Genomic DNA, 24544 nt, shown 5'->3' with positions numbered 1-24544 from the left:
ACGGAGGCCTGTCACCTCTCCCTTCTGGAATCCCAGTAAGTGAAACATCACACAGTCAGTTCTGACCAAAGGGTGGGTTTTGTGCCCCAAATGGATTCTTTGAAATCCTCACTGACAACTTGGAAATTAGCTTTGTCCCTGATGCAGGCAAAACAGTGAAGGGACTGGAGCAAAGGGAGGATCCTGGTTTAACTCCAGCTATATCCCTGCTCATGTAACTTGGGGTGAGCTATTCCCCCCAATTTCCACATCTCTACAGAGGAAAATAAGCCTTGTCTCACAAGGTGATTGTGAGGCTCAAGTGAGGTTGTGGATCTGAAGTGCTTGGCATCACCCCTAGCACATAGGTGTTCATTAAATGGCAGGTAACATTCCTAATAGCCTATAAATAATCATTGAAAGTTGAAACAGGCTTGGCTCCCTCCTCCCTACCCCATTTCTTGTCACTTCCCCTTCCTGGGATATAGCCTGGGTGGGACCAGGCTGCAGTGCGCAAGGCTCCATGGGTGTCCTGTTCCCACCCCAGAGAGTGAGGATGAATACAGTGATGATGATGACATGAGCTGGAAGGTGCGCCGGGCAGCGGCCAAGTGCATAGCAGCCTTAATTGGCTCTCGGCCTGACCTGCTGCCTGACTTCCACTGCACCCTGGCGCCTGCGCTCATCCGCCGCTTCAAGGAACGTGAGGAGAATGTCAAGGCTGATGTCTTCGGGGCTTACATTGTGCTGTTGCGGCAGACGCGACCTCCAAAGGGGTGGCTGGAGTCTATGGAGGAGCCCACCCAAACAGGCAGCAACCTCCATATGCTGCGTGGCCAGGTAGGCATGCCTCCTCCTGTCTCCCATTCTTGCTCCCTGACTCATTACTCACCCTCTCACCTGCCCACTCCCCTCTGTCCACCTTCTTATCCTTCCACTGCCCCACCATCTGTCCACCCACGGAAGTGTGTGCACTGAGCACCGTACCTGGCCCTGTGTTGGGGGCTAAAGTACCGTGAGGAGCAGGGCAGATGAAGTCCCAGTCCCTGGACCACACAGGCTAGGGGCAGATAGACAACAGAAATAGCATTCCTAGTCTTCTGAGAAGGAGTTTCAGTTTTATTCTAAGAGCCTAGAAGCCACACAGGAAGGGAATTACAGGATCCCATTCCCATTTGAAGGAGTTCACTCTGGCTGCTGTATGGGAAATGAACCATAACAGGGCGGGAAGGAATAGCTTCTGGAGGCCAGCAGGAAGCCCTTGTAGTTGTCCAAGTGGAAGAGGTGTGCTGTGGGCTGTGAGTAGGGAAAAGAGGAATGGTCAGACTGGAGGGGTAGCTTCTGGGTCTTGCTGATGGATTGGATGTGAAGGGTGAGGGAGAGGAAGGTGTCATGTGAGTTCTGGGTTCTGGCTAAAGCCTGAAACTGTAGTTCCTTGACATAGTAGAGGAGGGAAGTTCTGTTCTAGACATTCATGTTGGAGGTCCTTGGATGCCCACGTTGGGAGGTCCAGCGGGTGGTTAGCAGCCGAGTCTGATGTTGGAGATGTAGGCTGGAAATCTTGGCTTCACTGGAATCTGCAGCCCCTGGGGAATAGATGGGCTCATCTAGGGAGACAATCTAGCCAGAGAAGGGAAGGGGCCTCTGTACTTCCCCCTCATGGAGTGTAGGGGTGAGAGCCAGACTGCCTTGGGTGGTCTTGAGCAACTCACTTAATCTCTGATCTATTCCCCATCTGTAAAGAGGGCCCAGGAATAGTACCTACTGCAGAGGGTCCACGTATGGAATCAGGTGCCTGCTATGGAGCATGTCATGGAAAGCTTGGGATGGAGTGGTCCTCCTACACCGGGGGGGGGCCTCCATGGGCATATGCCTGGCTAGGCAAAGCCCCCCAGTACCGGGTGGGTCAACCAGGTTTCCTGGGTGGTCACTGATCGCCTTCAAACTGCCCACAGGTGCCTCTTGTGATCAAGGCCCTGCAGCGGCAGCTTAAGGATCGGAGTGTCAGGGCCCGCCAGGGCTGCTTCAGCCTCCTCACTGAGCTGGCGGGTGTCCTCCCTGGCAGCCTGGGAGAGCACATGCCTGTGCTGGTAGCAGGTAGGATGGACTGCAACCAGGTACTTGCTGCCTGGGCTCTTCTAGAACCCAGACCCCAGACCCCAGGGCTCTAGCCCCATGGGTGCCCCAGTTCAGTGGTGGCTTGCCACTGCCAACAGTGAGAACAAAGCTGGGGTACTGGCCCTACTTCCTGGTTTCAGAGGGCTTTCCTGACCTTGCGTCCCTCAGCCCTGGCCAAGCCCTGGCCTTTCAGAATCTGCAGCCTAGGAGCCTAGGGGTCTGGGTCCAGCTCAGATGCCTGCAGGTACTCCACCCCCATTAGTAGGGACTGCCTGTGGCCCTGTAACCTTTGCACCCATCCCACAGGCATTGTCTTCTCTCTGGCGGACCGTTCCAGCTCTTCCACTATCCGGATGGACGCCCTGGCCTTCCTACAGGGTCTGCTGGGCACAGAGCCAGCTGAGGCCTTCCACTCACACCTGCCGACTCTCCTGCCACCTGTGATGGCCTGTGTGGCTGACCCTTTCTACAAGATCGCGGCGGAGGCCCTGCTGGTGCTCCAGGAGCTCGTGCGGGCCTTGTGGCCACTGGACAGGCCTCGGACACTGGACCCTGAGCCATATGTTGGAGAGATGTCTGCAGCCACCCTGGCACGACTCCGTGCCACTGACCTGGACCAGGAGGTGAAGGAGCGTGCCATTGCTTGCATGGGCCACCTCATGGCCCACCTGGGGGACCGGCTGGGGGTTGACCTAGAGCCATCACTCTTGCTCCTCCTGGACCGCCTGCGGAATGAGATCACCCGGCTGCCTGCTGTCAAAGCACTGACGCTGGTGGCCGTGTCCCCATTGCGGCTTGACCTACAGCCCATTGTGGCTGAGGCACTGCCCATTCTGGCCTCGTTCCTTCGAAAGAACCAGCGGGCCCTGCGGCTGGCCACACTGGCTGCCCTGGACGCCCTGGCCCAGAGCCAGGGACTTAGCCTCCCGCCGTGTGCCGTGCAGGCTGTGCTGGCCGAGCTGCCTGCCCTGGTCAGTGAGAGCGACATGCATGTGGCCCAGCTGGCTGTGGACTTCCTTGCCACAGTGACCCATGCCCAGCCGGCCTCTTTGGCCAAGGTCAGCGGCCCTGTGCTCTCAGAGCTGCTGCGGTTGCTGCGCTCGCCCCTGTTGCCAGCAAGCGTGCTGGCAGCAGCTGAAGGCTTCCTGCAGGCCCTGGTGGGGACCCGCCCCCCTTGTGTGGACTACGAGGAGCTCATCAGCATGCTCACAGCACCTGTTTATGACCAGGCTGCGGATGGCGGGCCAGGCTTACATAAGCAGGTGTTCCACTCTTTGGCTCGGTGTGTGGCAGCCCTCGCGGCTGCCTGTCCCCAGGAGGCGGCAGGCACAGCAAACCGGCTGGTCTGCGATGCCAGGTCACCGCACTCAAGCACAGGGGTCAAGGTCCTGGCGTTCCTGTCCCTGGCTGAGGTGGGCCAGGTGGCCGGGCCAGGCCCCCAGCGGGAGCTGAAAGCAGTGCTCCTGGAAGCCTTGGGGTCCCCCAGTGAGGATGTGAGGGCAGCCGCGTCCTATGCACTGGGCCGCGTGGGTGCTGGGAACCTGCCCGACTTCCTGCCCTTCCTACTGGGGCAGATCGAGGCCGAGCCCCGGCGGCAGTACCTGCTGCTGCACTCACTCAGGGAGGCTCTGGGGGCCGCCCAGCCCGACAGCCTGAAGCCCTATGCTGAGGACATCTGGGCCCTGCTCTTCCAGCGCTGTGAGGGAGCCGAGGAGGGCACCCGGGGGGTGGTGGCTGAGTGCATCGGCAAGCTGGTCCTCGTGAACCCTCCATTCCTTCTGCCCCGATTCCGGAAACAGCTTGCTGCAGGTAGGGGCACAGGTGTGGGCAAAGGCAGTCCACATCGGAAGTAGGCAGTTTGCATTTGAGCAGCCCACTCAGAGTGAGCTAATTCAAGCAACTGGGTCTGAGATGCACGGTGTGGGTGAGGTAAAGGCGGAGGAGCCATTAAAAACAGTGTTTCCTGAGACTTGCAGGCTCCTCCTGGGAGACTCTGGAATGGAGGAGACAGACTCTTTAAAATGTCCCCTCAAAAAATAAGCTTTTTGTGATGCCACTTGTGTACTTTTTGTTATGGACAGCAGCCTCATGCTCTGGGCAAAAGTTAATAAAAGCAGTTCTCTGTCTGAAGAGTGCAGCTCCCTTGGGCTAGTTTGAGCCAGGAGCAAATGTCAGTGTAGACTAGACTGGGTGCTATACTCCTCGGGTTTGGGGAAGGTTCAGCAAAAACCAGGGGCAGGTTTTGTGTGGCCAGGTAAGGGCATGTCAGGGTATTCCGAAGCTCAGGGAGGAAGAAAGCAGATGGGTAGGACTGTGGGGCTCCGGGGCAAGTGAAAGCCTCTGAGAAAGAAAGGCCTCCAGGTCTTGAGCTGGTCAGCTGGTCCCCATATAGGGTCCGTGGGTGTAGTCATTGATAGAATGTGGGCAAAGTGCTTGGTAGAGTACATGGTATGTAATTAATACTGAGTAACTGCTATCATTGCTATGTTAGTGATTATAGTTAAGCCGTTACTAGATGCCAAGTTTAAAAGAAGCAGCTCTGGTGCACCTGGGTGGCTCAAAGGTTGAGGATCTGCCTTTGGCTCAGGGAGTGATCCTGGGGTCCTGGGTTCGAGTTCCATATCAGGCTTCCTGCAGGGAGCCTGCTTCTCCTTCTGCCTGTGTCTCTGCCTCTCTCTCTCTCTGTGTCTCTCATGAATAAATAAATAATCTTAAAAACAACAACAACAGCGGCTCTGTGGCCCGCACCGCTGTGTGAACAAGAAGAACATATTGAGGACATGGCCTGTGACACTCACAGGGCTCTTCATGAGGAACCTTGGGAGGCCAGAGTCTTGGGAGGAGGAGGCCCCCTGCCATTTCCAAGCTCTGATTTGTTTCTGCCTCATGCACACTTGAGCCAGCTAACTGGTCACATTTCTTTTTTAGCTGCCTTGGAGCCCAATTCATGGCCTGCTTCTAGCAAGTTTGTGGAACTTCCTACTTGGCCTCCTTGCCCTCACTCTAGTCTTCCTCTCACTTCCTGCCTGTATTTTTCCTCAGCCTCATCTTTCTTATTTAATTTTTATAAAAGATTTATCTTTTAGAGAGATGAGGGGGAAGGGGCAGAGGGGGAGGGAGAAAGTCTTAAGGATTCTCTCTGCCCTGGTTGTGGAGCCTGACAGGGGCCTCAATCCCATGACCCTGAAATCATGACCTGAGCCGAAACCGGGAGTTGGACACTTAACTGTGCCAGCCAGATGCCCCATCATATTTCTCATTTTAGAGTCACTTAATCCTGTTCTGTTGTCCATGTCTTCATCAGCCACCCGGAACCAGCCAGGATAGAGAGAGAAAGAGGAAAAAACTGCAAATCTGAAGTCACTAACTTTCCCTTATTCACACCCTGGCACCCAAATGTTAATTTCTTCCCAAGTCTTGAATGTAAAGTCTACATGATGGGAATAACCTTCACCCGTCACTGTTGTGTGCTGGGGGAGGAGAGGAGCAAGCAACTCTGGTTTGTTTCTTCCACCATGGTGGGAGATGTATTCCGTTTCTTTTCTTCACCTTTTCTACTCAGCAAGCAGAAAACTAAAATTAAGTGAATTCTCCATTACCAAGCTTCCGGGGTGTTCTGAATTCTCTTGGATTCCCCTTGGCCCTTGGCTAGCTGGAGCAACACCTGTCCCCTGCTTAGAGAATGCAGGCCTTAGGACAAGGGCTCAGCCAGGGCTCAGAATCAGCCATTGAATTCTGGATTTGCTGTATGACCTTAGATACGAACTTGACCTTTCTGGGTCTCTTTCCTCATCTGTAAAATAGAGCTTAATAATATTCTTATTAATAATTTGTTTATATTAAATTAATTGTTCATATTAATGTTTATTTAATCTATATATCTATAATTGATATAATTAATATTTAAAAATTGATAATTTCTCTACTAGACAGAGACCAAGGAGGTGAGAAACCTTTATCTAAAGGATCTAGGGTTATTTCATAGACCCTATCAGTTGCTGAGGGGAAGGTCCTTAATAATAATCAAATATAAAATTTTGATTTCTATTACCATTTAATTAATGAATCAATAGGACCATCCTGAAGATTAATTGAGATAACACATCTGAAAAATAAAATGCCACCCTAAGGCCTGAGCAGAGGTCTTTCTCTGGCCTGTGGATTGATCGCTGCCTTGGGTTCTTGGTTCTCTGCTTGCATCCTGCAGTGTGGTGACCTGAGAACCGACAGTTTTCCTGTCAGCCACAGCAGAGAGAATTTGGGGATAAATTTTAGGCTGCCAAGGGAAATGGGAGCATTGATTTCGCCAAACATGGATGCTTTGAATGGGGAGGGGTGCAGTTCTGTTTCCTGGGGAGGCAGAGAGCCTTGGTGCCTTCCTACCCGCGGGTGTCCGAGATCAGGTCTGCCACTCACCATGCTGATGCCTCTTGTCCTGCAGGTCAGCCACACACACGGAGCACGGTTATCACAGCGGTCAAGTTCCTCATCTCTGACCAGCCCCATCCCATCGACCCCCTCCTGAAGAGCTTCATCGGTGAGCATTCACTTCCCTTTGCCCCCAGCCCCATTCAGTTTCCGCTCCCAGCCTTGGAGTCTGGGCTGATTTCCCTTACACAGTAGCCAAGGGGAGTTGGAAACCCGAGAGGCTACATCACTCCCATGACAGGCAGCAGGACACAGGTGCAAATCCCTGTGCTGGCATTGAATAGCTAGGTGAGCCTAGCCTGCTACTTCTCATCTCTGAGCCTCAGTTTTCTCCTCTGTAGAATGGGGGATAAGAAACCCTTATCTGAAAGATCTAAGGTTATTCCAGAGACCCTATTGGTTACTGAGGGGAAGGTCCTCCCTGGACATGCAGGCTCTTAGAAGTGGAGGACCACCAGCCTCTCACATGCATTGACCTCAGCGGGCACCATGCTGGGCAGACTGTGGTTGGGGAGAGTGGTTTCCCAGCTCATCTCTTGTCTGAGGAGCCTTCTGTCTGGAGGAGCCCAAGTAGCCTTCACTGGTGAGCCTTCTTTTGCGGGGCTCTGCAGGACCAGGCTCTTCCTAGAAAAGGCAGACATTCAAGGCTCTGAGGATGTAGGCCTGTCACTGGACCACACTGGCGTCTGGTCCTCCTCCTCCAGGCAGCTTAATGGAGTGTGGAGGGTCTTGGGTTGGCAGCCTGGCTCTGCTCCTCGGGCTGTGTGAGCATGGACAGACCATCTTATCCCCAGCTATAAAATGAAGGTGCTGATCCCCATTTGCCTGGGCACTGTTGTGTGAGACCAGGTGTCAGCAGAGGTGGCCACACTCTGGATTAAAGAACACGTCCAGAAGCCACAGCAATGTCAGTAGCAACTTCATTCCATCCCCTGACCCAGTGGGCACACACTGCTGCCAGTCCTGGTTTCCTTCACCTTGCCTGAGTTGCCATGGCTGGCAGCCCCAGGGACCTATGCCTGGGTGTTTGGTTCTTCTTGTTGTATGTTTGAACCAGTTTTTGAGCTCTCACTGTGTATCACGTACAAAGCTAGATCCTTTAATACACCTCACCATGGTTCATTCTCAAGGCACGCTGCATGGTGTGTAGGACTGGCCACATCTTACAGAGGAGGAAACAGGCTAAGATAGGCTGGAACTCGGGTCTTGCCAGCTCTCCCATGGCTGTGTTCTCAGAGAGAATGGAGGAATCCAGGAACCAGCAGAGCACAGTGCAAGGGGCAGAGGTTGCCTGTCCTATCGGGAGGTGCGTGATGGTAACTCTGATCACCTGATTAAGATAGCGACTTCCAGGTTTTTCCACTCTAAAATTACCTTTTCCTGGGGCACCTGGGTGGCACAATTGGTTTAGTGACTGATTCTTGGTTTCAGCTCTGGCAGTGATTTCGGGGTCATGGGATCGAGCCCCACATTGGGCTCTGCGCTCAGAGTGGAGTCTGCTTGGGACTCTCCCTTTCCCTCTGCCCCTCCCCCATGTCTCTCTCAAACAAGGTCTTTCAAATTACTTTTTCCTTTGGAATGAATATTTTCGAGTCTGTTGAAATATTCTCTTCACCGAATTTCTGCCCACATTTAGCATCGATTGTGATTTCTTTCTTGTCCCAGTGATTTCTGACAATTGCCAAATGGTGACTTTCAACTCCAGTATTCCTTTCATATTTGTTAGTTTGCCTTCTGCTCTCTGGAGGGACTTTTCCTTCTCTCTCATATATTTATTTATTCACTGATTTATTCATATCATTATAGACTCAAGACTCAAGAATTCCTGTGTCATTCAAAGAATTATAATTTATTACTGTCTCCATTTATTTTGATTCTCAAGCTTGTCTCAGATGTGGCCAGTGGGGGCCCTTCAGGCTGGTTCCTGTATTTCCTACGTTCTGTTGACATGTTTCCATCATCCTTTGAACATATCCTTACTTTTTTAGCACAGTAAGATGCTCTAGACTCACCTTGAACCTTTCCTGCCCTAGTTCAGGAATCAGCCATTTCTCTAGGGAGCTTGGATTCCCTAGAGAATGGTACTCAGGGGAGTACCATTTAGAGGAGAATGGTACTTAGAATCCAAGATCTAGACAGTAGGTGTTCTCATTGCTCCTGGGGTGCTGTTGCTCTGAGGCCCTCTCAGCAGGCAGAACTAGGGAGTATACATATGTATGAGTGTATGTACTAGACAGACACACACAGTATTTCTTTATAGGGCTTTTGTCTTTAGCCTGAGGACATCTAGTCAAAATTCTTTGGAAGTTACTTGGATGAGTTGTTTTACTCTTTCATAACCTGGTAGTTATGTTGATCACTTGAAATACAGTTAGGGGTTTTGTTGTTGTGTTTTTTTAGGGATTCCCCTCATTCTTGATTTCATTTACAGAGCATATAGAACATTAACACAGTTATTAAAAAAATCTAAACTATACAAAAAGGTGTACTTAGAAGTGCTGTGTAAATGTGGAAGTTTTTTTTTTAACTTCTCTGATCTTTAGGAGTTTTATCTATAATAATATCAAGTTAACATTTACAGAATACTTGCTCTGTGCCAGGCCCTCTATATATTTTATTTATTGTTCTCTCTCTTTCTCTTCTCTCTCTCTATATATAGAAATAGAGATCTATATCTTTATGTAGATATCTTTATAGAGATATATATGGACATATATATCTAGAGATAGAGATATATCTAGCTATATAGAGATAGAGATATATATGTCTCACAGCATTTTATTTTTTAAAAAATATTTTATTTATTCATGAGAGACACAGAGAGAGAGAGGGCGAGGGAGAGGAACAGACACAGGCAGAGGGAGAAGCATGGATGCAGGGAGCCCGATGTGGGACTCAATCCCAGGTCTCCAGGATCACACCCTGGGCTGAAGGTGGTGCTAAACCACTGAGCCACCTGTCCTGCCCACCTTACTGCATTTTAAATCTTAAACACGGTCCTATGCTGTGGGTACTGCAATTACTCCCATTTTATAGGTGAAGACATTCAGGCTATCCAAGGTCCCATAGGAAGTGGTGGGATCTGGATTTGAACCCAGACCAGATTCTAGTTCACATTTTTATCTGGGCTTTGAGGGCCCGTTGTGCCTGGTAAAAAAGTAGATGCTCTGAACATGTTTGCCCCATTCAGCCAGGTCTACCCGGCTCACATTACCCAGATAAACGAGGTTGGGGGTGGAGGTGGTTTGTGTCTTGGCTGAGCCATCCCTCCCGCCCTCCCCTCATCTTTCCACCAGGAGAGTTTATGGAAAGCCTACAGGACCCAGACCTGAATGTGCGCCGGGCCACTCTGGCTTTCTTCAACTCGGCTGTGCATAACAAGCCTTCACTGGTCCGGGACCTGCTAGATGACATCCTGCCCCTCCTCTACCAGGAGACGAAGATCCGCAGGGACCTCATCCGAGAGGTGAGGCTGGTGAAGGACAGATTGGAAGCCCTGGGTCTGATTGGTGGGGCTGTGGCAAGGATTCTGGTAAACTCCGAGCAGATAAGCATGTGGGTCATGTGACCTGGGTCAAGTCCTCTTCCTCCGCTTGCTGGTTGTGTGACCTGGGCACATTGGCCTAGGACCACTTAATCTGCTCTGAGCCTCAGTTTTTCTTAATTGGGCAAAATGAAGAAAATAATTTGTGTCTGCATCATGGGGTTGTTGAGAAAATTCAATGAGTTATGTCCTGCAGGTGTGCAGAACTGCTCCTGGCCCACAGTCAACACTCAGGGAATGTTGGTGGTCTTATTATCACTCAGCATTCAGCAGATGTTCACTGAGTGCCAGCCCTGTGTCAGAGTGCCAGGATCAGAGCTGGACCAGACATGGTTTCTGCTACCAGGGAGCTCAAGGCCTCCTCAAGGATAGAGACACCCAGTCTGCTGATTATCTAACTGATTTAGAGCCCACTGGGTATAGTAAGGATTTAAGGGGCAGAGATTAAAGGTGACTTAACAGCTGTCATCCTGTGATATAATAAAAAGATCTGAAATACCTGGCATTGCTGAGAAGGAAGTGACTGTTTAGAGAGGTTAGGAAAGTTTCCCAAAAGAGGGAGCATTTAATCTGGGCTTTGAGAGGTGAGGAGTTTACCATTAAGACTGAGCCTGGTAGTTAAAAGCTTCAGAGACCTGGGTTTTTAATTCTAGTTCAGCCACTTACTAGCTGTATATTCTTGGGCAAGTTAATTAACCTCTCAGCCTTAATTTCCTCACATGTTAAAGGGGATTTAATAGTAACACCGTCTTCCTAGGGCTGTTGTGATGCTTGAATAAAATGTCATTTGTCAAGCACTCAGCACAGTGGCTGGCACATTATCACTGCTCAGTAGACCATAATAATTATTGTTACTATTTTTAAAAAAGATTTTATTTGAGAGTGAGAGGGGGAAAGGGGGAGGCGAGCAAGTGGGTGGAGGAGCAGAGGGAGAGGGAAAAAGAATCTGAAGCAGACTCTGTGCTCAGTATGGAGCCTGACACAGAGCTTGATCTCATGACCCTGAGATCCTGACCTGAGCCAAAACCAAGAGTTGTATGCTTAGCCGACTAAGCCACCCAGGCGCCCCTGCTACCATTATCATCAGAGGGTGTTGCAAGGCTGAATAAAGGCAAGAGATTTGAGAGCTTGAGGCTTGATTCAGGGACAGAACACAGTACTGAACAGGAGAGGTGGTGTGTGCAGCAAGGACAAAGGGAAGTATTCTTACACTCTACAGTCACATCCATAACACTTGTCATCCTTCCATCCTGCAGGTGGAGATGGGGCCCTTTAAGCACACAGTGGACGATGGGCTGGACGTGCGGAAGGCAGCCTTTGAGTGCATGTACTCGCTGCTTGAGAGTTGCCTGGGCCAGCTGGACATCTGCGAGTTCCTGAACCACGTGGAGGATGGCCTGAAGGACCACTATGATATCCGGGTAGGATGAGCCCCCTGCCGGACCTATGCCTACTCCATACCAAGGGGATAGGCCATCACTGGGGCCCGCTGCTTGTTTGTCCTCTACTCTCCACCCCAGGCACCCCCATGAAAATAACTGCTTTGTTCTTTTTCAATAAGAAAGAGAGCCAACCTCTCAAACACCTTTAGTGGGAGTTTACACTGGGTGAGCTCTTGGGAGGATGGTTTAGCAGTAACTAGAAACTTTTAGAATTCTCAGACACACTTTTGATCTGGCAGTTCCAGATCCATGAATAGAACCTCTGAACTCACTCCTAAACCCACTCTGAAATTTTATGTTCAAGATTGTTCTTCGCAGCTCTGTGGGAGTTGCGGACAGCTGGCATTTTCCTGAATCTCCACCCATCAGAAGTGACTCAGTAAACAGGGTACCTCTGGTCATGGATTGCTAGCTGCACGAAGAAGAGTGAGCCAGGTCCTGTGGCACTAATGTGAGAGACGGCCAGGACCCACTGTCCGTTGATAAAAGCCAGTTGTTTTTACAGGCATTTTTCCCATGCTTTTCTGTTCTCACACGTTCTGGCCACATGGCCCTCTTGCCTGCCCTTCTGGAGCACAGGACAGGACAGGGCCTGGGCATCAGTGTAATATTTTGACCCCAATGTCTGGGCTCCTCTTGGTGTTGAAGAGAGTGGGTATGACATTTTTTGAGACCCCAGAGTTATTTTTTTTTTTAAGATTTTATCATTTATTCATGAGAGACACACAGAGAGAGGCAGAGATACAGGCAGAGGGAGAAGCAGGCTCCATGCAGGGAGCCTGATGTGGGACCCTATCTCAGGACCCTGGGATCACGACCTGAGCCAAAGGCAGACACTGACCACTGAGCCACCCAGGCACCCCATCCCCAGAGTTATCTCGTTGAGTCTGCATCCTGTCCTTGGACAGTGGGTTTATCATGCCCACTTTTCAGGGGAGAGACCAGAGAACTGCCTAGTTCAAGGGCACCAGTCGGTGGGTGGAGGAGCCCTGGGTCCTGGCATGTGCTGTGTGATGCTGTGCTCTCTTCTACTCTGGCCCCAGCCCCCCTCCTTTACCGTGGGTTGTGGACAGCGGGTGAAGGTGGGTAGGGCGTGCAGAATCCAGACAACCCTCCTTTATGCTGTGTATTGTTTGTAGGAACTTAACATTTTCAAGAGAGGCCTCCATTATTCTGTAGGCCGCAGTCAGGCCTGTAGATAGATGTGTTTAGCTGGCTCACACAGAAGCTTGTGTTTTTTTTTTTTTTTTTTTGTTTTTTTTGTTTTTTTTTTTTAACCTGGGTGCCTACATTTAAAAGTTGAGAGATCTTACATGAAAATCAGAGTCACTTTAGCACACAGGCCGTCAGCCCTGGGCCACGTTCCCACAGCCACAGTTGGCTGGAGCTGACAGCTGCTGTCTGGAGCGTGGACTCCTTACTCCTGCCCAGTTACCCTCTGGCCCTCTTCACTCATGGACATACCTGCCTGGCCCTGTGAGCATCTGAGCTGGAGAATCGCACCTTCCCTGGTGCCTCTTCTGATCTGATCTGATCCTCCTCAGGTCAGCCAAGGGTAGTTGGCCTGGCAGCTCTTGTCATTCAGTTTATGGATAAGGAAACTGAGGCCCAGAGCAGGAGAGAGTCTAGCAGGGCCCTGGTGGGCATTAGTGCTAGCGTTTGGACCTGAGCTCTAGGCATTGCTACCAGAGCCTCTGATCTTCCTTGGGCTCTGTTCCTTTTGGTTCTGGGCCATTTGACTGTGAACTCTGCCTCCTTCCTCCTGGGCAGATGCTGACCTTCATCATGCTAGCCCGACTGGCTACCCTGTGTCCTGCACCTGTTCTGCAGAGAGTGGACCGGCTCATTGAGCCACTCAGAGCCACCTGCACCGCCAAGGTACCTCCCCACCCCCACCCCACCTAGCCCTGGGCACACCTGTAGATTGTTTACAGTTACCATTTGTAGGTGACATATGAAGTGCTTCGTTGTCATTATCCTGTAAAGTATTTCTTATTGTCACCACTGTATACACAGGGGAACAGAGAGGTAAAGTTATTGACCTAGGCTACCCAGCTAGTAAATTGCAGAACTGGGATTCAAACTCAGCTCTTTCTTGCATTCATTAAACATTTCCTGGCTGCCGGGCCTTGTTGCATGGTAGCAGGAATACAGCATTGAATGTGGTGGGTTCCCTATTCCCACATCCTAATTGGGAAGCTGAATCAGACTCTTGGAAAGCTAAAACCCATTGATTGGTTGATTGATATAGGGCAGGGTTGCTACTAGGCTGGAGTGCCTCAATGATCCAGGGGAGGGATCTGGAGTGGAAGGCCTAGGGGGCTGGTGTTGGGAACAGAGCCTGGCACACCCAGTATGTATCCAGTAATTACCTATTGACTGAAAGAACTAACTTGGGTTTTGAAAGGGTAGAAATTAACCAAAAAGAGGGCAGAGTATTCCAGATTGGACATTAAAGAGGACAGATATCCATAGAACAGTGATTTTCAAGTAACAAAACCTTTTCCAATAAAATGAAATCTTCTGTGGATAAAACAGGTAAGATTGGAAATTTCTTTTTTTTTTTTTTTTAAGATTTCATTTATTTATTCATGAGAGACACAGAGAGGGAGGCAGAGATAAAGGCAGAGGGAGAAGCAGGCTCCCTGTGGGGAGCCCAATGTGAGACTTGATCCCAGGACCCCAGGATCATGACCTGAGCCGAAGGCAGATGCTCAACCACTGATGTCCCAAGATTGGGAATTTCTTAATAGATAGAAACTTATCTTGGAAGTTTCAGTTTGTAACATATGCCTGGTATGAAGTCAAAGGAAGCAGTGGTTGTGCGGGGCCATTGCAGTCTTGACAGTTTCAGTGGGCAGATCATTTCTAGGCTTCTTTTGAGCCATTCAGCATGGAGAAAAATCACAGTTCACAGGGAAGGACTGCAGATTGGTGTTGCAGCATCAGGACAGCCCTTCACTCAGTTGAGATGGCAAGAGGAGATTTGATCTGAGGCCCACACAAAGGCCACTCAGTCCGGCTGCACAGAGGATGCTGTTTGTCCGGTTCTGTGATGAGAACTTGCTGCATCTGTGCTCACAATCCCTCATCCACTGAAACCTACAAAGCTCTGGAAATCAAAAGCTCCCCCCTCCCCCAGAGAGAGAGGTGGGGGGGCCACACACATAGCAGAGGAAGAGGGGGAAGCAGACTCCCCGCTGAGCAGGGAGCCCAATGTGGGGCTCGAACCCAGAACCCCAGGATCATGACCTGAGCCAAAGGCAGACACTTAACTGACTGAGCCACCACCCAGGAGGCCCAAACCAAAGCTTTGTATAATAACTTGTTTGGCCACAAAACGTGACTTGAACTGACCTGAGGCTATTTATGACTTTTATTTCTCTCATTGCAACATTCATAATATTCTTTCATTTTTCATTTAGTAGGGGAAATATTAATGTATTTGATTACAGGATATTGTAGTATGTTGTCTGCACAGTCACCTTTCTGAAACTCCCCAAAATGCCCAATTCCAAAAGCACACCTAGCCCTGAGGGTTTCGGAGCAGGGCGCCTGGACCTGTGTTAAGTGATTTAACCCTCAGAGCAACTCTGTGGGACAGAGGCTCTTACCCTAGAAAGGGAAGTGCAGCTCACAGTGACTACCTGAAGTCACAGCTCTTACAGGGCAGAGCTATTTGAACCCAATACTGTCTAATCCAGATGGCAAGCTCTTAAGCTCTACACTGGACCCTTCAAGGGGAGGAGTCTGTGTCTGGGCTCAGCCAGGGGCCTTGAGAGGAATTTGGATATTATTCCATAAGCAGTGGGGGAATTCTGAGATTCTCTAAGTAGCAAAGGGTGGGGGATGAAGAAACAAGGAAAGCAAGGCAGTTTGGGGGGTGTTTCCATGCAGTTGCCTGTGCAGAAGAGCTAGCACGGTGGGCACCGGAGTCAGGGGTGAGGATGAGGCCAGCTGGGTGACTGTCATGGTGACCCATTCATTGAGTTCAGTCATATGGTACCAAGAACCTGTTTTAAGCAAAGATAGGCTGAATCCTCCTGTCAGGGGAAGGAGATAATTAACACTTTCCAGCATCTGTCACCATCCAGTTATTTTGAATGGTGAGCAGCTTAGATTGGCTGGTCAGAGGCCCCCTGTGACCTTGAAGTTGGTTCAAATGACAAAGAATCCCTCTCTGGAGAAATCCATGGGGTGAAAGTACAAAAGGGTGAAAGCGCAAAAGATGCGTCAGTTTGGAGGCTGCAAGCAGGGGACCCTGCTGTGATTTAAACTGGGAGGGATTACAGGTGGCTGAGAGGAATCCGGGAACCAGTGAGGTGGCTGGGGCACAAGGCCAGGCTCAATAAAGCATGGCTCGTTTCCCACCTTAGGTCAAAGCCGGTTCCGTGAAGCAGGAATTTGAGAAGCAAGACGAGCTGAAACGCTCCGCGATGAGGGCAGTGGCTGCCCTGCTGACCATCCCAGAAGTAGGGAAAAGCCCCATCATGGCTGACTTCTCTTCTCAAATCCGATCCAACCCCGAACTTGCTGCTCTCTTTGAAAGCATCCAGAAGGATTCTGCTTCGGCCCCCAGCACAGACTCGATGGATCTCAGCTAGTCCTCCCCCGGCCACCCCGGGGTGGAGGGGGGCCCTTCCTCAAGAGAATGAGGGCCGACCCACTCCTGAGGCCTCACCGCTCCCCCAGGCCCCCTGAGGCTTTTGCTCTTTCCTCATCTCGCTGGGGGCCCTCCTGCTCCTGGTCAGGGCTTACAGTGCCTTCTCCAGGGACCCCAGCTCGAGGCCCCCAGCAGGAGCTGCAAGGCTGCCAACAGTTGGGCCCTTTAACTCAGGACGGTCGTTCAAAGAAACAGGGCATGGACATCTTCCACGCCCTTCCGCACAAACATGGATGTGTGACCTCACACTGGGCTGTCTGTACTGAGGGGGTCCCTGCCTCACAAAGGACTAAGTCGTGTTTAGAAATCCTCTTGTGCTCACAGCTGCAAAAGTTTAGGAGGCAGCTGGCTGGCCTTCCTTCCCACTTGTCCCATATTTGTCACTCAGTTCTCCCACTTTCACTTCACTCGCCAGTAGGCCAAACATTAGTGCTTTGGCTGGGCATTTTAGAACTTAAGCTTCTCTGAGCTGTTCACATTTTAGAATTCAAAATGCTTTAACCTCTAATTGGGAGTAACAAATCAGAAATTTGGCCTTTTGTAGGGGGTGGTCAGGATAAGCAATTAGATCCAATGTGGGTGGTTTTTAATTTCAAAGCTCTTATGTAGCCAACTGGGAAATAAGCAGAAAGTATAGAGCGCCTTTCATGTCACCTGCTTAGGTGTAACCGGTTGGTTTGTCTTTCTGAGGAAGGTTTTGAACATATTATTTCTGGTTTTTATAATTGAAGACACAAATATTAAATGATAGGCTAAAGAGTTTTCTGTGCTATCCCAGGTTAATAAAGGAGAGATCATGCAGTGTTACTTTTTCTCTGCACACTTCCTCTACTCAGTAGACCACTGTCCGTATATTTCTCAAGTTAAAGGAATCATGGAATTTAAAGGCTTCTGACTATGTTTTGAACTGGAGGCAGGCAACCTGTAATTTACCTACCCAATTTAGGGGACTTAAATCCACTCATGGCTAGCATGCCAAGAAAATTATAACCAGGGTAGTATTTGTCACCCAGGTTGATAGGGAAAAACAAATACCCTTTAAGCAATGGTCTTGTTCTAGAGTACCACATGCCATATCCCCTGACCATAGTGCCATTCACTACCAGTTCTTGGAAAGAGTATTATAACCTCATACAGACACGCCTCGCTTTATTGTGCTTTTCAAATAGTGCCTTTTTTTTTTTTTTTTACAAATGGAAGGTTTGTGGCAACTGTGTGGAGCCAAGTCTACCAACACCATTTGCTTACTTCCTCTTGTTTTGTTAATTCTCTGAATATTTTATTTTCATTATACTTGTTATGGTGATCTGTGATCTTTGATGTTACTATTAGTGCCTGAAGATCTAAGTGAACTGCTGCAATCTCATGAGAAAACTTTAAATGGAGTTCTTATGAACAAGTTTGAGATGGAATCTACTGGTGAAGATGCTGGTAAAGACTGTTTAACTGAAGAATATTACATCAACTTAATAAAGCAGGGGCAGGGTCTGAGGGGATGGACTCCCTATTTTGAAAGTTCTCTGGGTAGTATTGTCTAACAGTATTGCATGCCACAGAGTAATCTTTCTTGACTCAGTCAATGCAGTAAACTTTATGGTCTTAATTTTAAGACATCACCACAGCCATCCCAGCCTTCAGCAACCACCACCCTGATCAGTCAGCAGCCATCAATATAGAGGCAAGATTTTCCACCAGCCAAGATTACAACTCACAGAAAGATGTTTAGCATTTTTTTGCAATAAACTTATTTTTTTTAAAGATTTATTTATTTATTTATTCAGAGAGAGAGAGGCAGAGACACTGGCAGAGGGAGAAGCAGGCTCCATGCAGGGAGCCCAATGTGGGACTCGATCCCAGGTCTCCAGGATCACACCCTGGGCTGCAGGCGGCACTAAACCGCTGGGCCACCGGGGCTGCCCTGCAATAAACTTATTTTTAAAGGGATGCATTGTGTATGCTACTGCACAGTGTGTAAACGTTAACTTTTGTATGTTTAAATGTTTGACTTGCTTTATCAGTAGTCTGAAACCAAACCTCGGTGTCTCTAGAGATGCCTGTAATTCACAGTTAAATTCTAGCTATTGTGGCCTCAGGTTTAGGGCTATAGTTGAAAAGGCAGTTTGATTGTTAAATCCTGAATACTGATAGAGGCCCAACGATCATGTTAAGGATCCTACACCTTCAGAAAACTCTTTAGGTGCTGACAAGGTTGCTCTGGGAGCCATATGCCTGTGCCCTATGAAGAATCAAGTATCCTTTATAAATCCCCTCCAACTGGAATATTCCTCAGAGTATTAACTGGGAAAAGAATAATTTCCAGGAATTGTCAGTTAAGAAACTAAAAAGTAAATTCAAAGAGGGAAATGCCAGATGGTAGTTTTATGGTTTTATTAACACAAATATGACACACACATAAGCTGTTTATTCATTTTCTTCGCTACGCAGCCTGGCATTGGGATTGGTGACTCTGATGGCCAGCTGGGCTGCTCTTTCCACAATGGCTTTGCGGTTCTTGGAGGATACATTGTGAGCAATCTCTGCACAATAAGATCTGGAAGAGAAGCAGTTAGTAAGGAGCAAGCCAGATGTGAGCACACACGGAGTTTCCCTGGGAGGGCAGTGGTTTTTGGTCACATCACCTCTAGAGCCACAGCAGAGAAACAAGGGCGCTGGCAAAGCTAATACAAGACCCACACAGTCCCAAATCCCAAATTCCTATTCCTTGGTACCAGCAGTAAGGCTCTTAAAGTTTTCCCTGGCAGTGACAGAAGCACTCTCATGGTCCCCTCATTTAATCGTAACAGCAGCCTTGTAATCCAGGTATTGCCTCCATCTTACAAACCATGACCCTTACAGGTGGAAGTGAATTCCCAAGTTCGGTATTTAGAAATGGGACACGGCTAGGATGGCTCAGTCCCAGATTTCAAGTTCAAAGGTTCTCTCCCAATCCTTTCAGTCAACCGGCCCAACACAGTCTCAGGGAGCTTGGACTTGCCCATGAAGTTTTTAAACTCTCTAAGTAACCAAGAGCGGAATCCAACAGTCTGATTAAACCAAGGGTTTCCTGCCCCAGACATTAACATTTTACTTGTCTGCCGCAGACAAAATTCAATTGAGAAGATTGACTGAAGTCATCCAGCAAGTAGGTATACTTATTTCCTGAGTATCTGGGTGCCATATACTGTTCTAACCTCATTCCTCATAGCTGCACCAGGCAGTTTGGTGTGATTTGGTGACAAATTGGCCTAATGAGCACATTTCAGGGAAGAAGTAATTTTTGACACCATCAAAGATTAAGAAAATGATCTAGGGGCACCTAGCTGGCTCACTCAGTAGAGCATGCGACTCCTAGCTCAGGGTCCCAAGCTCAAGCTCCATGCTGGGCACAGAGATTATGTAAAAATTAAAAACAAAATTTGTATTTATTTACTTTTTAAGTAAGCTCCATGTCCAACGTGGGGCTTGAACTCACGACTCTTGAGATCAAAAGTCACTTGCTCTACTAAGCCAACCAGGAGCCCCCCAAATAAAATCTTAAAATAAAATAGGGCACTCTCTACCCCTGGCGGAATTTCAGCAAAGAGAGAAAGCAAGCTGTAAGGAATGACTAAATTAGGCAATGGACATACATAGTTCTTTTTAAGAACTCTAGCAAAATGGGCAGCCTGGGTGGCTCAGCGGTTTAGCACCGCCTTCAGCCCAGGCGATCCTGGAGACCCGGGATCATGTCCCACATGAGGCTCCCTGCATGAAGCCTGCTTCTCCCTCTGCCTGTGTCTCTCATGAATAAATAAAGTCACAAAACAAAACAAAACAAAAACAAAAACAACTCTAGCAAAATAGCCTAACAGGTGAGACAAGCAACTCAAAGAACTTTTTTGTCTTCCATAAGAGTCCACTCAAGCTCAAAGTAGCTATACTTTGAAATAGTCTGATATAATCTTTTTTCTAACATCGAAATCTTTTTCTCAAAAACTCCTCAGGTCCTTGTCCACATGTGTATTTAACACTCCAGTCACTATACATATCATCTTAAATACTTTAGTTTCTACCTGGGCATTTTCCACACATAACAATCAATTTGAAATGTACATGTAACATTCACCCAGTGCTCACAATCCCACCATTCACAAATTATATTTCAACAATTCAGTTACTGCTGCAATTATCAGTTTCACAAAGTTTCCCTGCTTTTCATTTAGGGATAAATATCCAGAAATGAACTTGTGGATTAAAGGTCACAGATTCCAAATATTTCTATGGCTCCTGACACAAACTGCCAAGCCAGTATCTTTTTGGCAACCAGCAACATCTGCACAGCAGCATTTCTGCTACCCAACGGGGACTGCAGCTTTCTGTCACAATTCTGATCCACCTAACAGGTAGCCACCCCTAATTCCTATGCTCACCCAAGGATTTCCTAAGGAAATTTTCCAGTATTTTAACATCCAGTTAAATTCCCAACCTAGAGAACTCAACCAAAGAGAGAATAATGGCTTCGTTTATTTCTATTACTTGTGTCTACAACTGCTATAGATAAAAGATCTTTGTAAGCACACACAGAGATGCTACAATTAGTCACCCTTTCCAAGTCCTAATTAGGAAAACACAAGTCTTCAGTTTGTTTAATAGAAAGCAAAGCAAATTGTCCTCTGCTTAACCAAAAAACACCATTCCCTCTAACCCAGACTCAAAGCAACTAAATCACTTTCTGTGTTAAATGTTTTCTCATCCCATTGACATAGTTTTGACCCAAGTAGACTACAAGTTTCTCTCACACAGAGCTTATAATTGTCTTTCTCAAAATACCTGGAAGTAATGATGTGAACCCTCCATACACTCTTGCATCTCTACAACTTTGTGCAAGTCACCCTCTGCCAAGTCTTCCTCCTTCCCTCCACCTCAGATCACAGAGCTCTGAATCAGGCAACTCGTCTATATTCCTATAGCTTTCCGAAGGAAGACATTCGTGGCCACAGCATAAAGGTGCCCCTTAGGTCTGTTACTCCCCCCACCCCCACTTCCACATAAAGCAACATTCTGCAAAAAAACGGACAGTAAATACCTTGGTGTTTTTATTGTTAGGCAAAGTCCTTCTCTTTGCAGGTCTTGGGTGCCTACACTTTTCAGGACAAGTTCCCTTACCCTGCTCCAGCAAAGGAAACATTTCAAAGCCCCAACAACCATTCTTTAAGCTCCTGAGAGAAAAACACACCTCTTCCAAATGTATTCTATGAAGTCTAGAGTCCCTACTAAAAATGCTCAGATGCAGACTGATTCCTAAACCCAGAGGTGGGACCCAACTCACTTGTTGCACATCAGCAGCACTTCAAGCTCCTTGACGTTGTGGACTAGGAACTTCCGGAAGCCACTGGGCAGCATGTGCTTTGTTTTCTTGTTGCTCCCGTAACCAATGTTGGGCATCAAGATTTGGCCCTTGAATCTTCTGCGTACCCTATTGTCAATGCCTCTGGGTTTCCGCCAGTTGCGCTGAAATAAAACATGGGAGGGTTAGTTTCTTTGCTAACAACTCTTCCTTTTGAAAGGAAAAGGGGACTCAATGAAAAGTAAATATACCAAATAGTAGCTGTCCTTAAGTATTTCACTACATCTTTCGATTTTTCTTGGTGGAAAAAAAATAGGGCTCCTGCCTTTGACTACCAGGAATAAGACTCACATCCACACTCCTAATAAACAGAGGAATAGAGGACTACAAACTGACAGAACAAAAAAGGAACTGTGCACTGTTAAGACTGAGTGGCAGGGACGCCAGGGTGGCTCAGTGGTTGAGCGGCTGCCTTTGGCTCAGGGTGTGGTCCCTGAGGAGTCCCTGCATTGCCCTCCCTGCATGGAGCCTATTTTCTCCTCCCTCTGTCTCTCATGAATAAAGAAAATTTTAAAACAAAACAAAACTGAATGGCATAGGTTTCATCACTGCACTTAAGATGTTAACTTTTCTCATCATAAAATAAGGATCTACTTCTAACAGCCTAAGGCCACCTAAAATGATTCAAGCCACTAGATAGATGCCTGAAAATAGCCAAGTGCCCCTAATCATTTAATCAAGTGACCGAGTGCCAGTAAGAAATACTTGGAGAGCTGGCTTCTAGAGAGCTCTACCACCAACCAGACTGGTCCACCTGCCAAAGGCGATCTGACCAGGTGATGCCAGAAATCCGACAGCCCATTTAGGAACAACCCCCCAACGAACCCTTCCATCCCGTTACGGTATGTATGCACCTTAATTTTGACATATCGGTCTGACTGGTGCCGGATGAACTTCTTGGTCCTCTTTTTAACGATCTTGGGCTTCACCAGAGGTCTGAGGGCAGCCATGATGCCTTCAAGAGAGAGGCAGAGACGGTGTCAAGCAGTCCCGGAAGGAGGTTTTCCTGCTCAAGGCCTGAACGCTGTTGCAGAGTGTCTTCCAATCACCAGCTACTGAGCCAACTGGGAATGGAATGGGTACCTCTGCCAGGCTTGCTGTCCCTCCCGCCTCCGAAGCTGGCAGAATACCAACCACTCTCCAGACGCGATCCTGGGAGGTCAGGGGTCACCGCCCCCGCTGAAGTCAAGGACGCCTGCTAACAGCTGATCTGAGACGGACTGTCCTTCACACGCTCTCGGCGGCCACAGGGCAAATCCCACTTCCACCAACCGCGCACGGTCCAGTTCCCATCAGTTACGCAGAGCTTGGGCAACGTACACGCACTGGAGTCTTTGTTCCCTCCCCGTAAAATGGGAACTATACGGCACACGGGGCGCCCGAGCTGTGTAGAGGAACCTGGGTTTCCCCTTCAGGGGACCTACAAAACCACGATGCCCTTGTAAGATGTTCCTAGGCCCCCGAACTCTCCGTCTTACCTGGACATCATCCGAGGATCGATTAAAAACCTTCCTCAATGGGCAGCCCGGGTGGCTCAGCGGTTTAGCGCCGCCTTCGGCCCAGGGCCTGATCCTGGAGACCCAGGATCGAATCCCATGTCGGGCTCCCTGCATGGAGCCTGCTTCTCCCTCTGCCTGTGTCTCTGCCTCTCTCTCTCTCTCTCATTAATAAGTAAAATCTTATAAAAAAAAATAAAAACCTTCCTCAAAGCGGCAGCGCACCGCGTTCCCGTCACCGCCTCTGTGGCCTCGTCTGGCCCCCGTGAAGCGCTCAGCGAACGCTGTGGCCGGTAAACGAGCGCACCCGGGCCCGCAGCATTACCTCCTCGAGGACGACCACGCGGCTTTACATTCCCAGAGACGCGACCCGCTACTCGCAGTCCTGTCAACGCGAACCAACCGGCTCTCAGCTCGCGGTGCCGGCTGTCCCGTGTGGCGGTCTGGCCGCAGCGGCAGCCCCAAGACCACAGAACTGCGCGGGAGCGTGGGCCAGCGGAAAGAGAAAACGCACGCGGCACCCATCCCGGGCCAAGGGGACTCGAGTATCCCAGGCACACACCGCAGCCCTCGGGTCGCTCCCCTAGGCCAGACACGAACGACCTTCACTCCCAGGGCTCAAACAAGCTGTCCGCGACCCTCAGAGACCTCAGGCGGCTCCGGGGGACCGCAAGGGGCCCTGGGAGGCCAACCTCCACCAACGGCTGGGCCGCTTCGCTCTGCTCCTGAACGCACTCCAGCCCACCGACAAGGACAAAGCCCACCAGGACGGCAGCTCGGAAGGGCAGGCCCCCTACCAGGAAGCGACAGGACCCGACGAACACCGCACACACGCGGATGGCTAGAGATTAAAACTCACCCGGCGATCGATGGCTGCCACCTCCGCAGGCGGCGCCGAGGAAGAGAGGGGAAGGTGGCGCGCGAGGCCTGATGGGACTTAACCCCTGGGTCCTGGCAGGGGAAAAAAAGAGCGCTTCCGGTTCTTGGTCCCTCAAAGAAAAGAAGGACACTTCAGGGAAATAATACGGAAAAAAGTCCAGAGATAACTTTGTTTTCCTAGATATTAATATTTGGGAGTAGTGCTGTAAGTTTGTCAGACCTGCTGTTGGGACTACGTAGAAAATTTGGAACTTTTTCTGAGCCTCTAAGACCTGGGGGAGGGCGTACACTTCCGCCAGAAACTGAAGCCATTCCTCCCGAGAATAATCCAGTTTTTGGATTATTTCCGCCCGCGTTTCTCCTGCTACTGAGTGCGCCTCCTAGTGGCCAGGAGGGAACGAAACCGAGACTTCCTAATTCCTTCACGTGAGGGTATAAAGTGAAATAGCAGTGAGACCCCCAAGAGCTGTCATTGCATGGGTTTTACTGTCGTTCCCACAGTTCTGTGAGGTTGTACTTCTATTATTTTCCCCATTTTACAGCTGTAGAAAGTGAAGTTTGGGGCTTCGATCCAAAAATCCACACTTCTAAGCATTAGGCTCACCTGCT

The 24544-nt window shown here is 49.2% G+C and overlaps 2 protein-coding genes and 1 non-coding gene across 3 annotated transcripts in view; 1 reads left to right on the top strand and 2 right to left on the bottom strand.

The window, feature by feature from the left end:
- The window catches only part of CAND2 (cullin associated and neddylation dissociated 2 (putative)), a 33002-nt gene extending 15337 nt beyond the window's left edge, over positions 1-17665 (top strand). The window contains exons 8-15 of the mRNA XM_055343541.1: positions 527-819; positions 1935-2076; positions 2404-3906; positions 6539-6634; positions 9822-9991; positions 11326-11490; positions 13282-13389; positions 15888-17665. Of these exons, the coding sequence (XP_055199516.1) occupies positions 527-819; positions 1935-2076; positions 2404-3906; positions 6539-6634; positions 9822-9991; positions 11326-11490; positions 13282-13389; positions 15888-16115 (2705 nt within the window). The 3' untranslated portion in view covers positions 16116-17665. The remainder of the gene's footprint in view (positions 1-526; positions 820-1934; positions 2077-2403; positions 3907-6538; positions 6635-9821; positions 9992-11325; positions 11491-13281; positions 13390-15887) is intronic.
- An 873-nt stretch (positions 17666-18538) lies between these two features.
- Positions 18539-24011, bottom strand: RPL32 (ribosomal protein L32). The gene is made up of 4 exons (XM_055343542.1): positions 23916-24011; positions 22415-22515; positions 21483-21664; positions 18539-18725 (listed from the first exon to the last, which is right to left on the bottom strand). The coding sequence occupies exons 2-4, from the start codon at positions 22508-22510 to the stop codon at positions 18596-18598; spliced, it is 408 nt and encodes a 135-aa protein (XP_055199517.1). The 5' UTR covers positions 22511-22515; positions 23916-24011; the 3' UTR covers positions 18539-18595.
- LOC129522665 (small nucleolar RNA SNORA7) lies at positions 22583-22722 on the bottom strand. Its single transcript, XR_008666957.1, has one exon. It is a non-coding gene; the product is annotated as a small nucleolar RNA SNORA7 (small nucleolar RNA).
- Positions 24012-24544: the final 533 nt, after the last annotated feature.

This window comes from Nyctereutes procyonoides, unplaced genomic scaffold (genome assembly GCF_905146905.1).
Source record: "Nyctereutes procyonoides isolate TBG_1078 unplaced genomic scaffold, NYPRO_anot_genome, whole genome shotgun sequence".
Lineage (NCBI taxonomy): Eukaryota > Metazoa > Chordata > Mammalia > Carnivora > Canidae > Nyctereutes > Nyctereutes procyonoides.
Note: the sequence above shows the minus strand (reverse complement) of the source record. Positions and strands in the feature narration are given on the sequence as shown.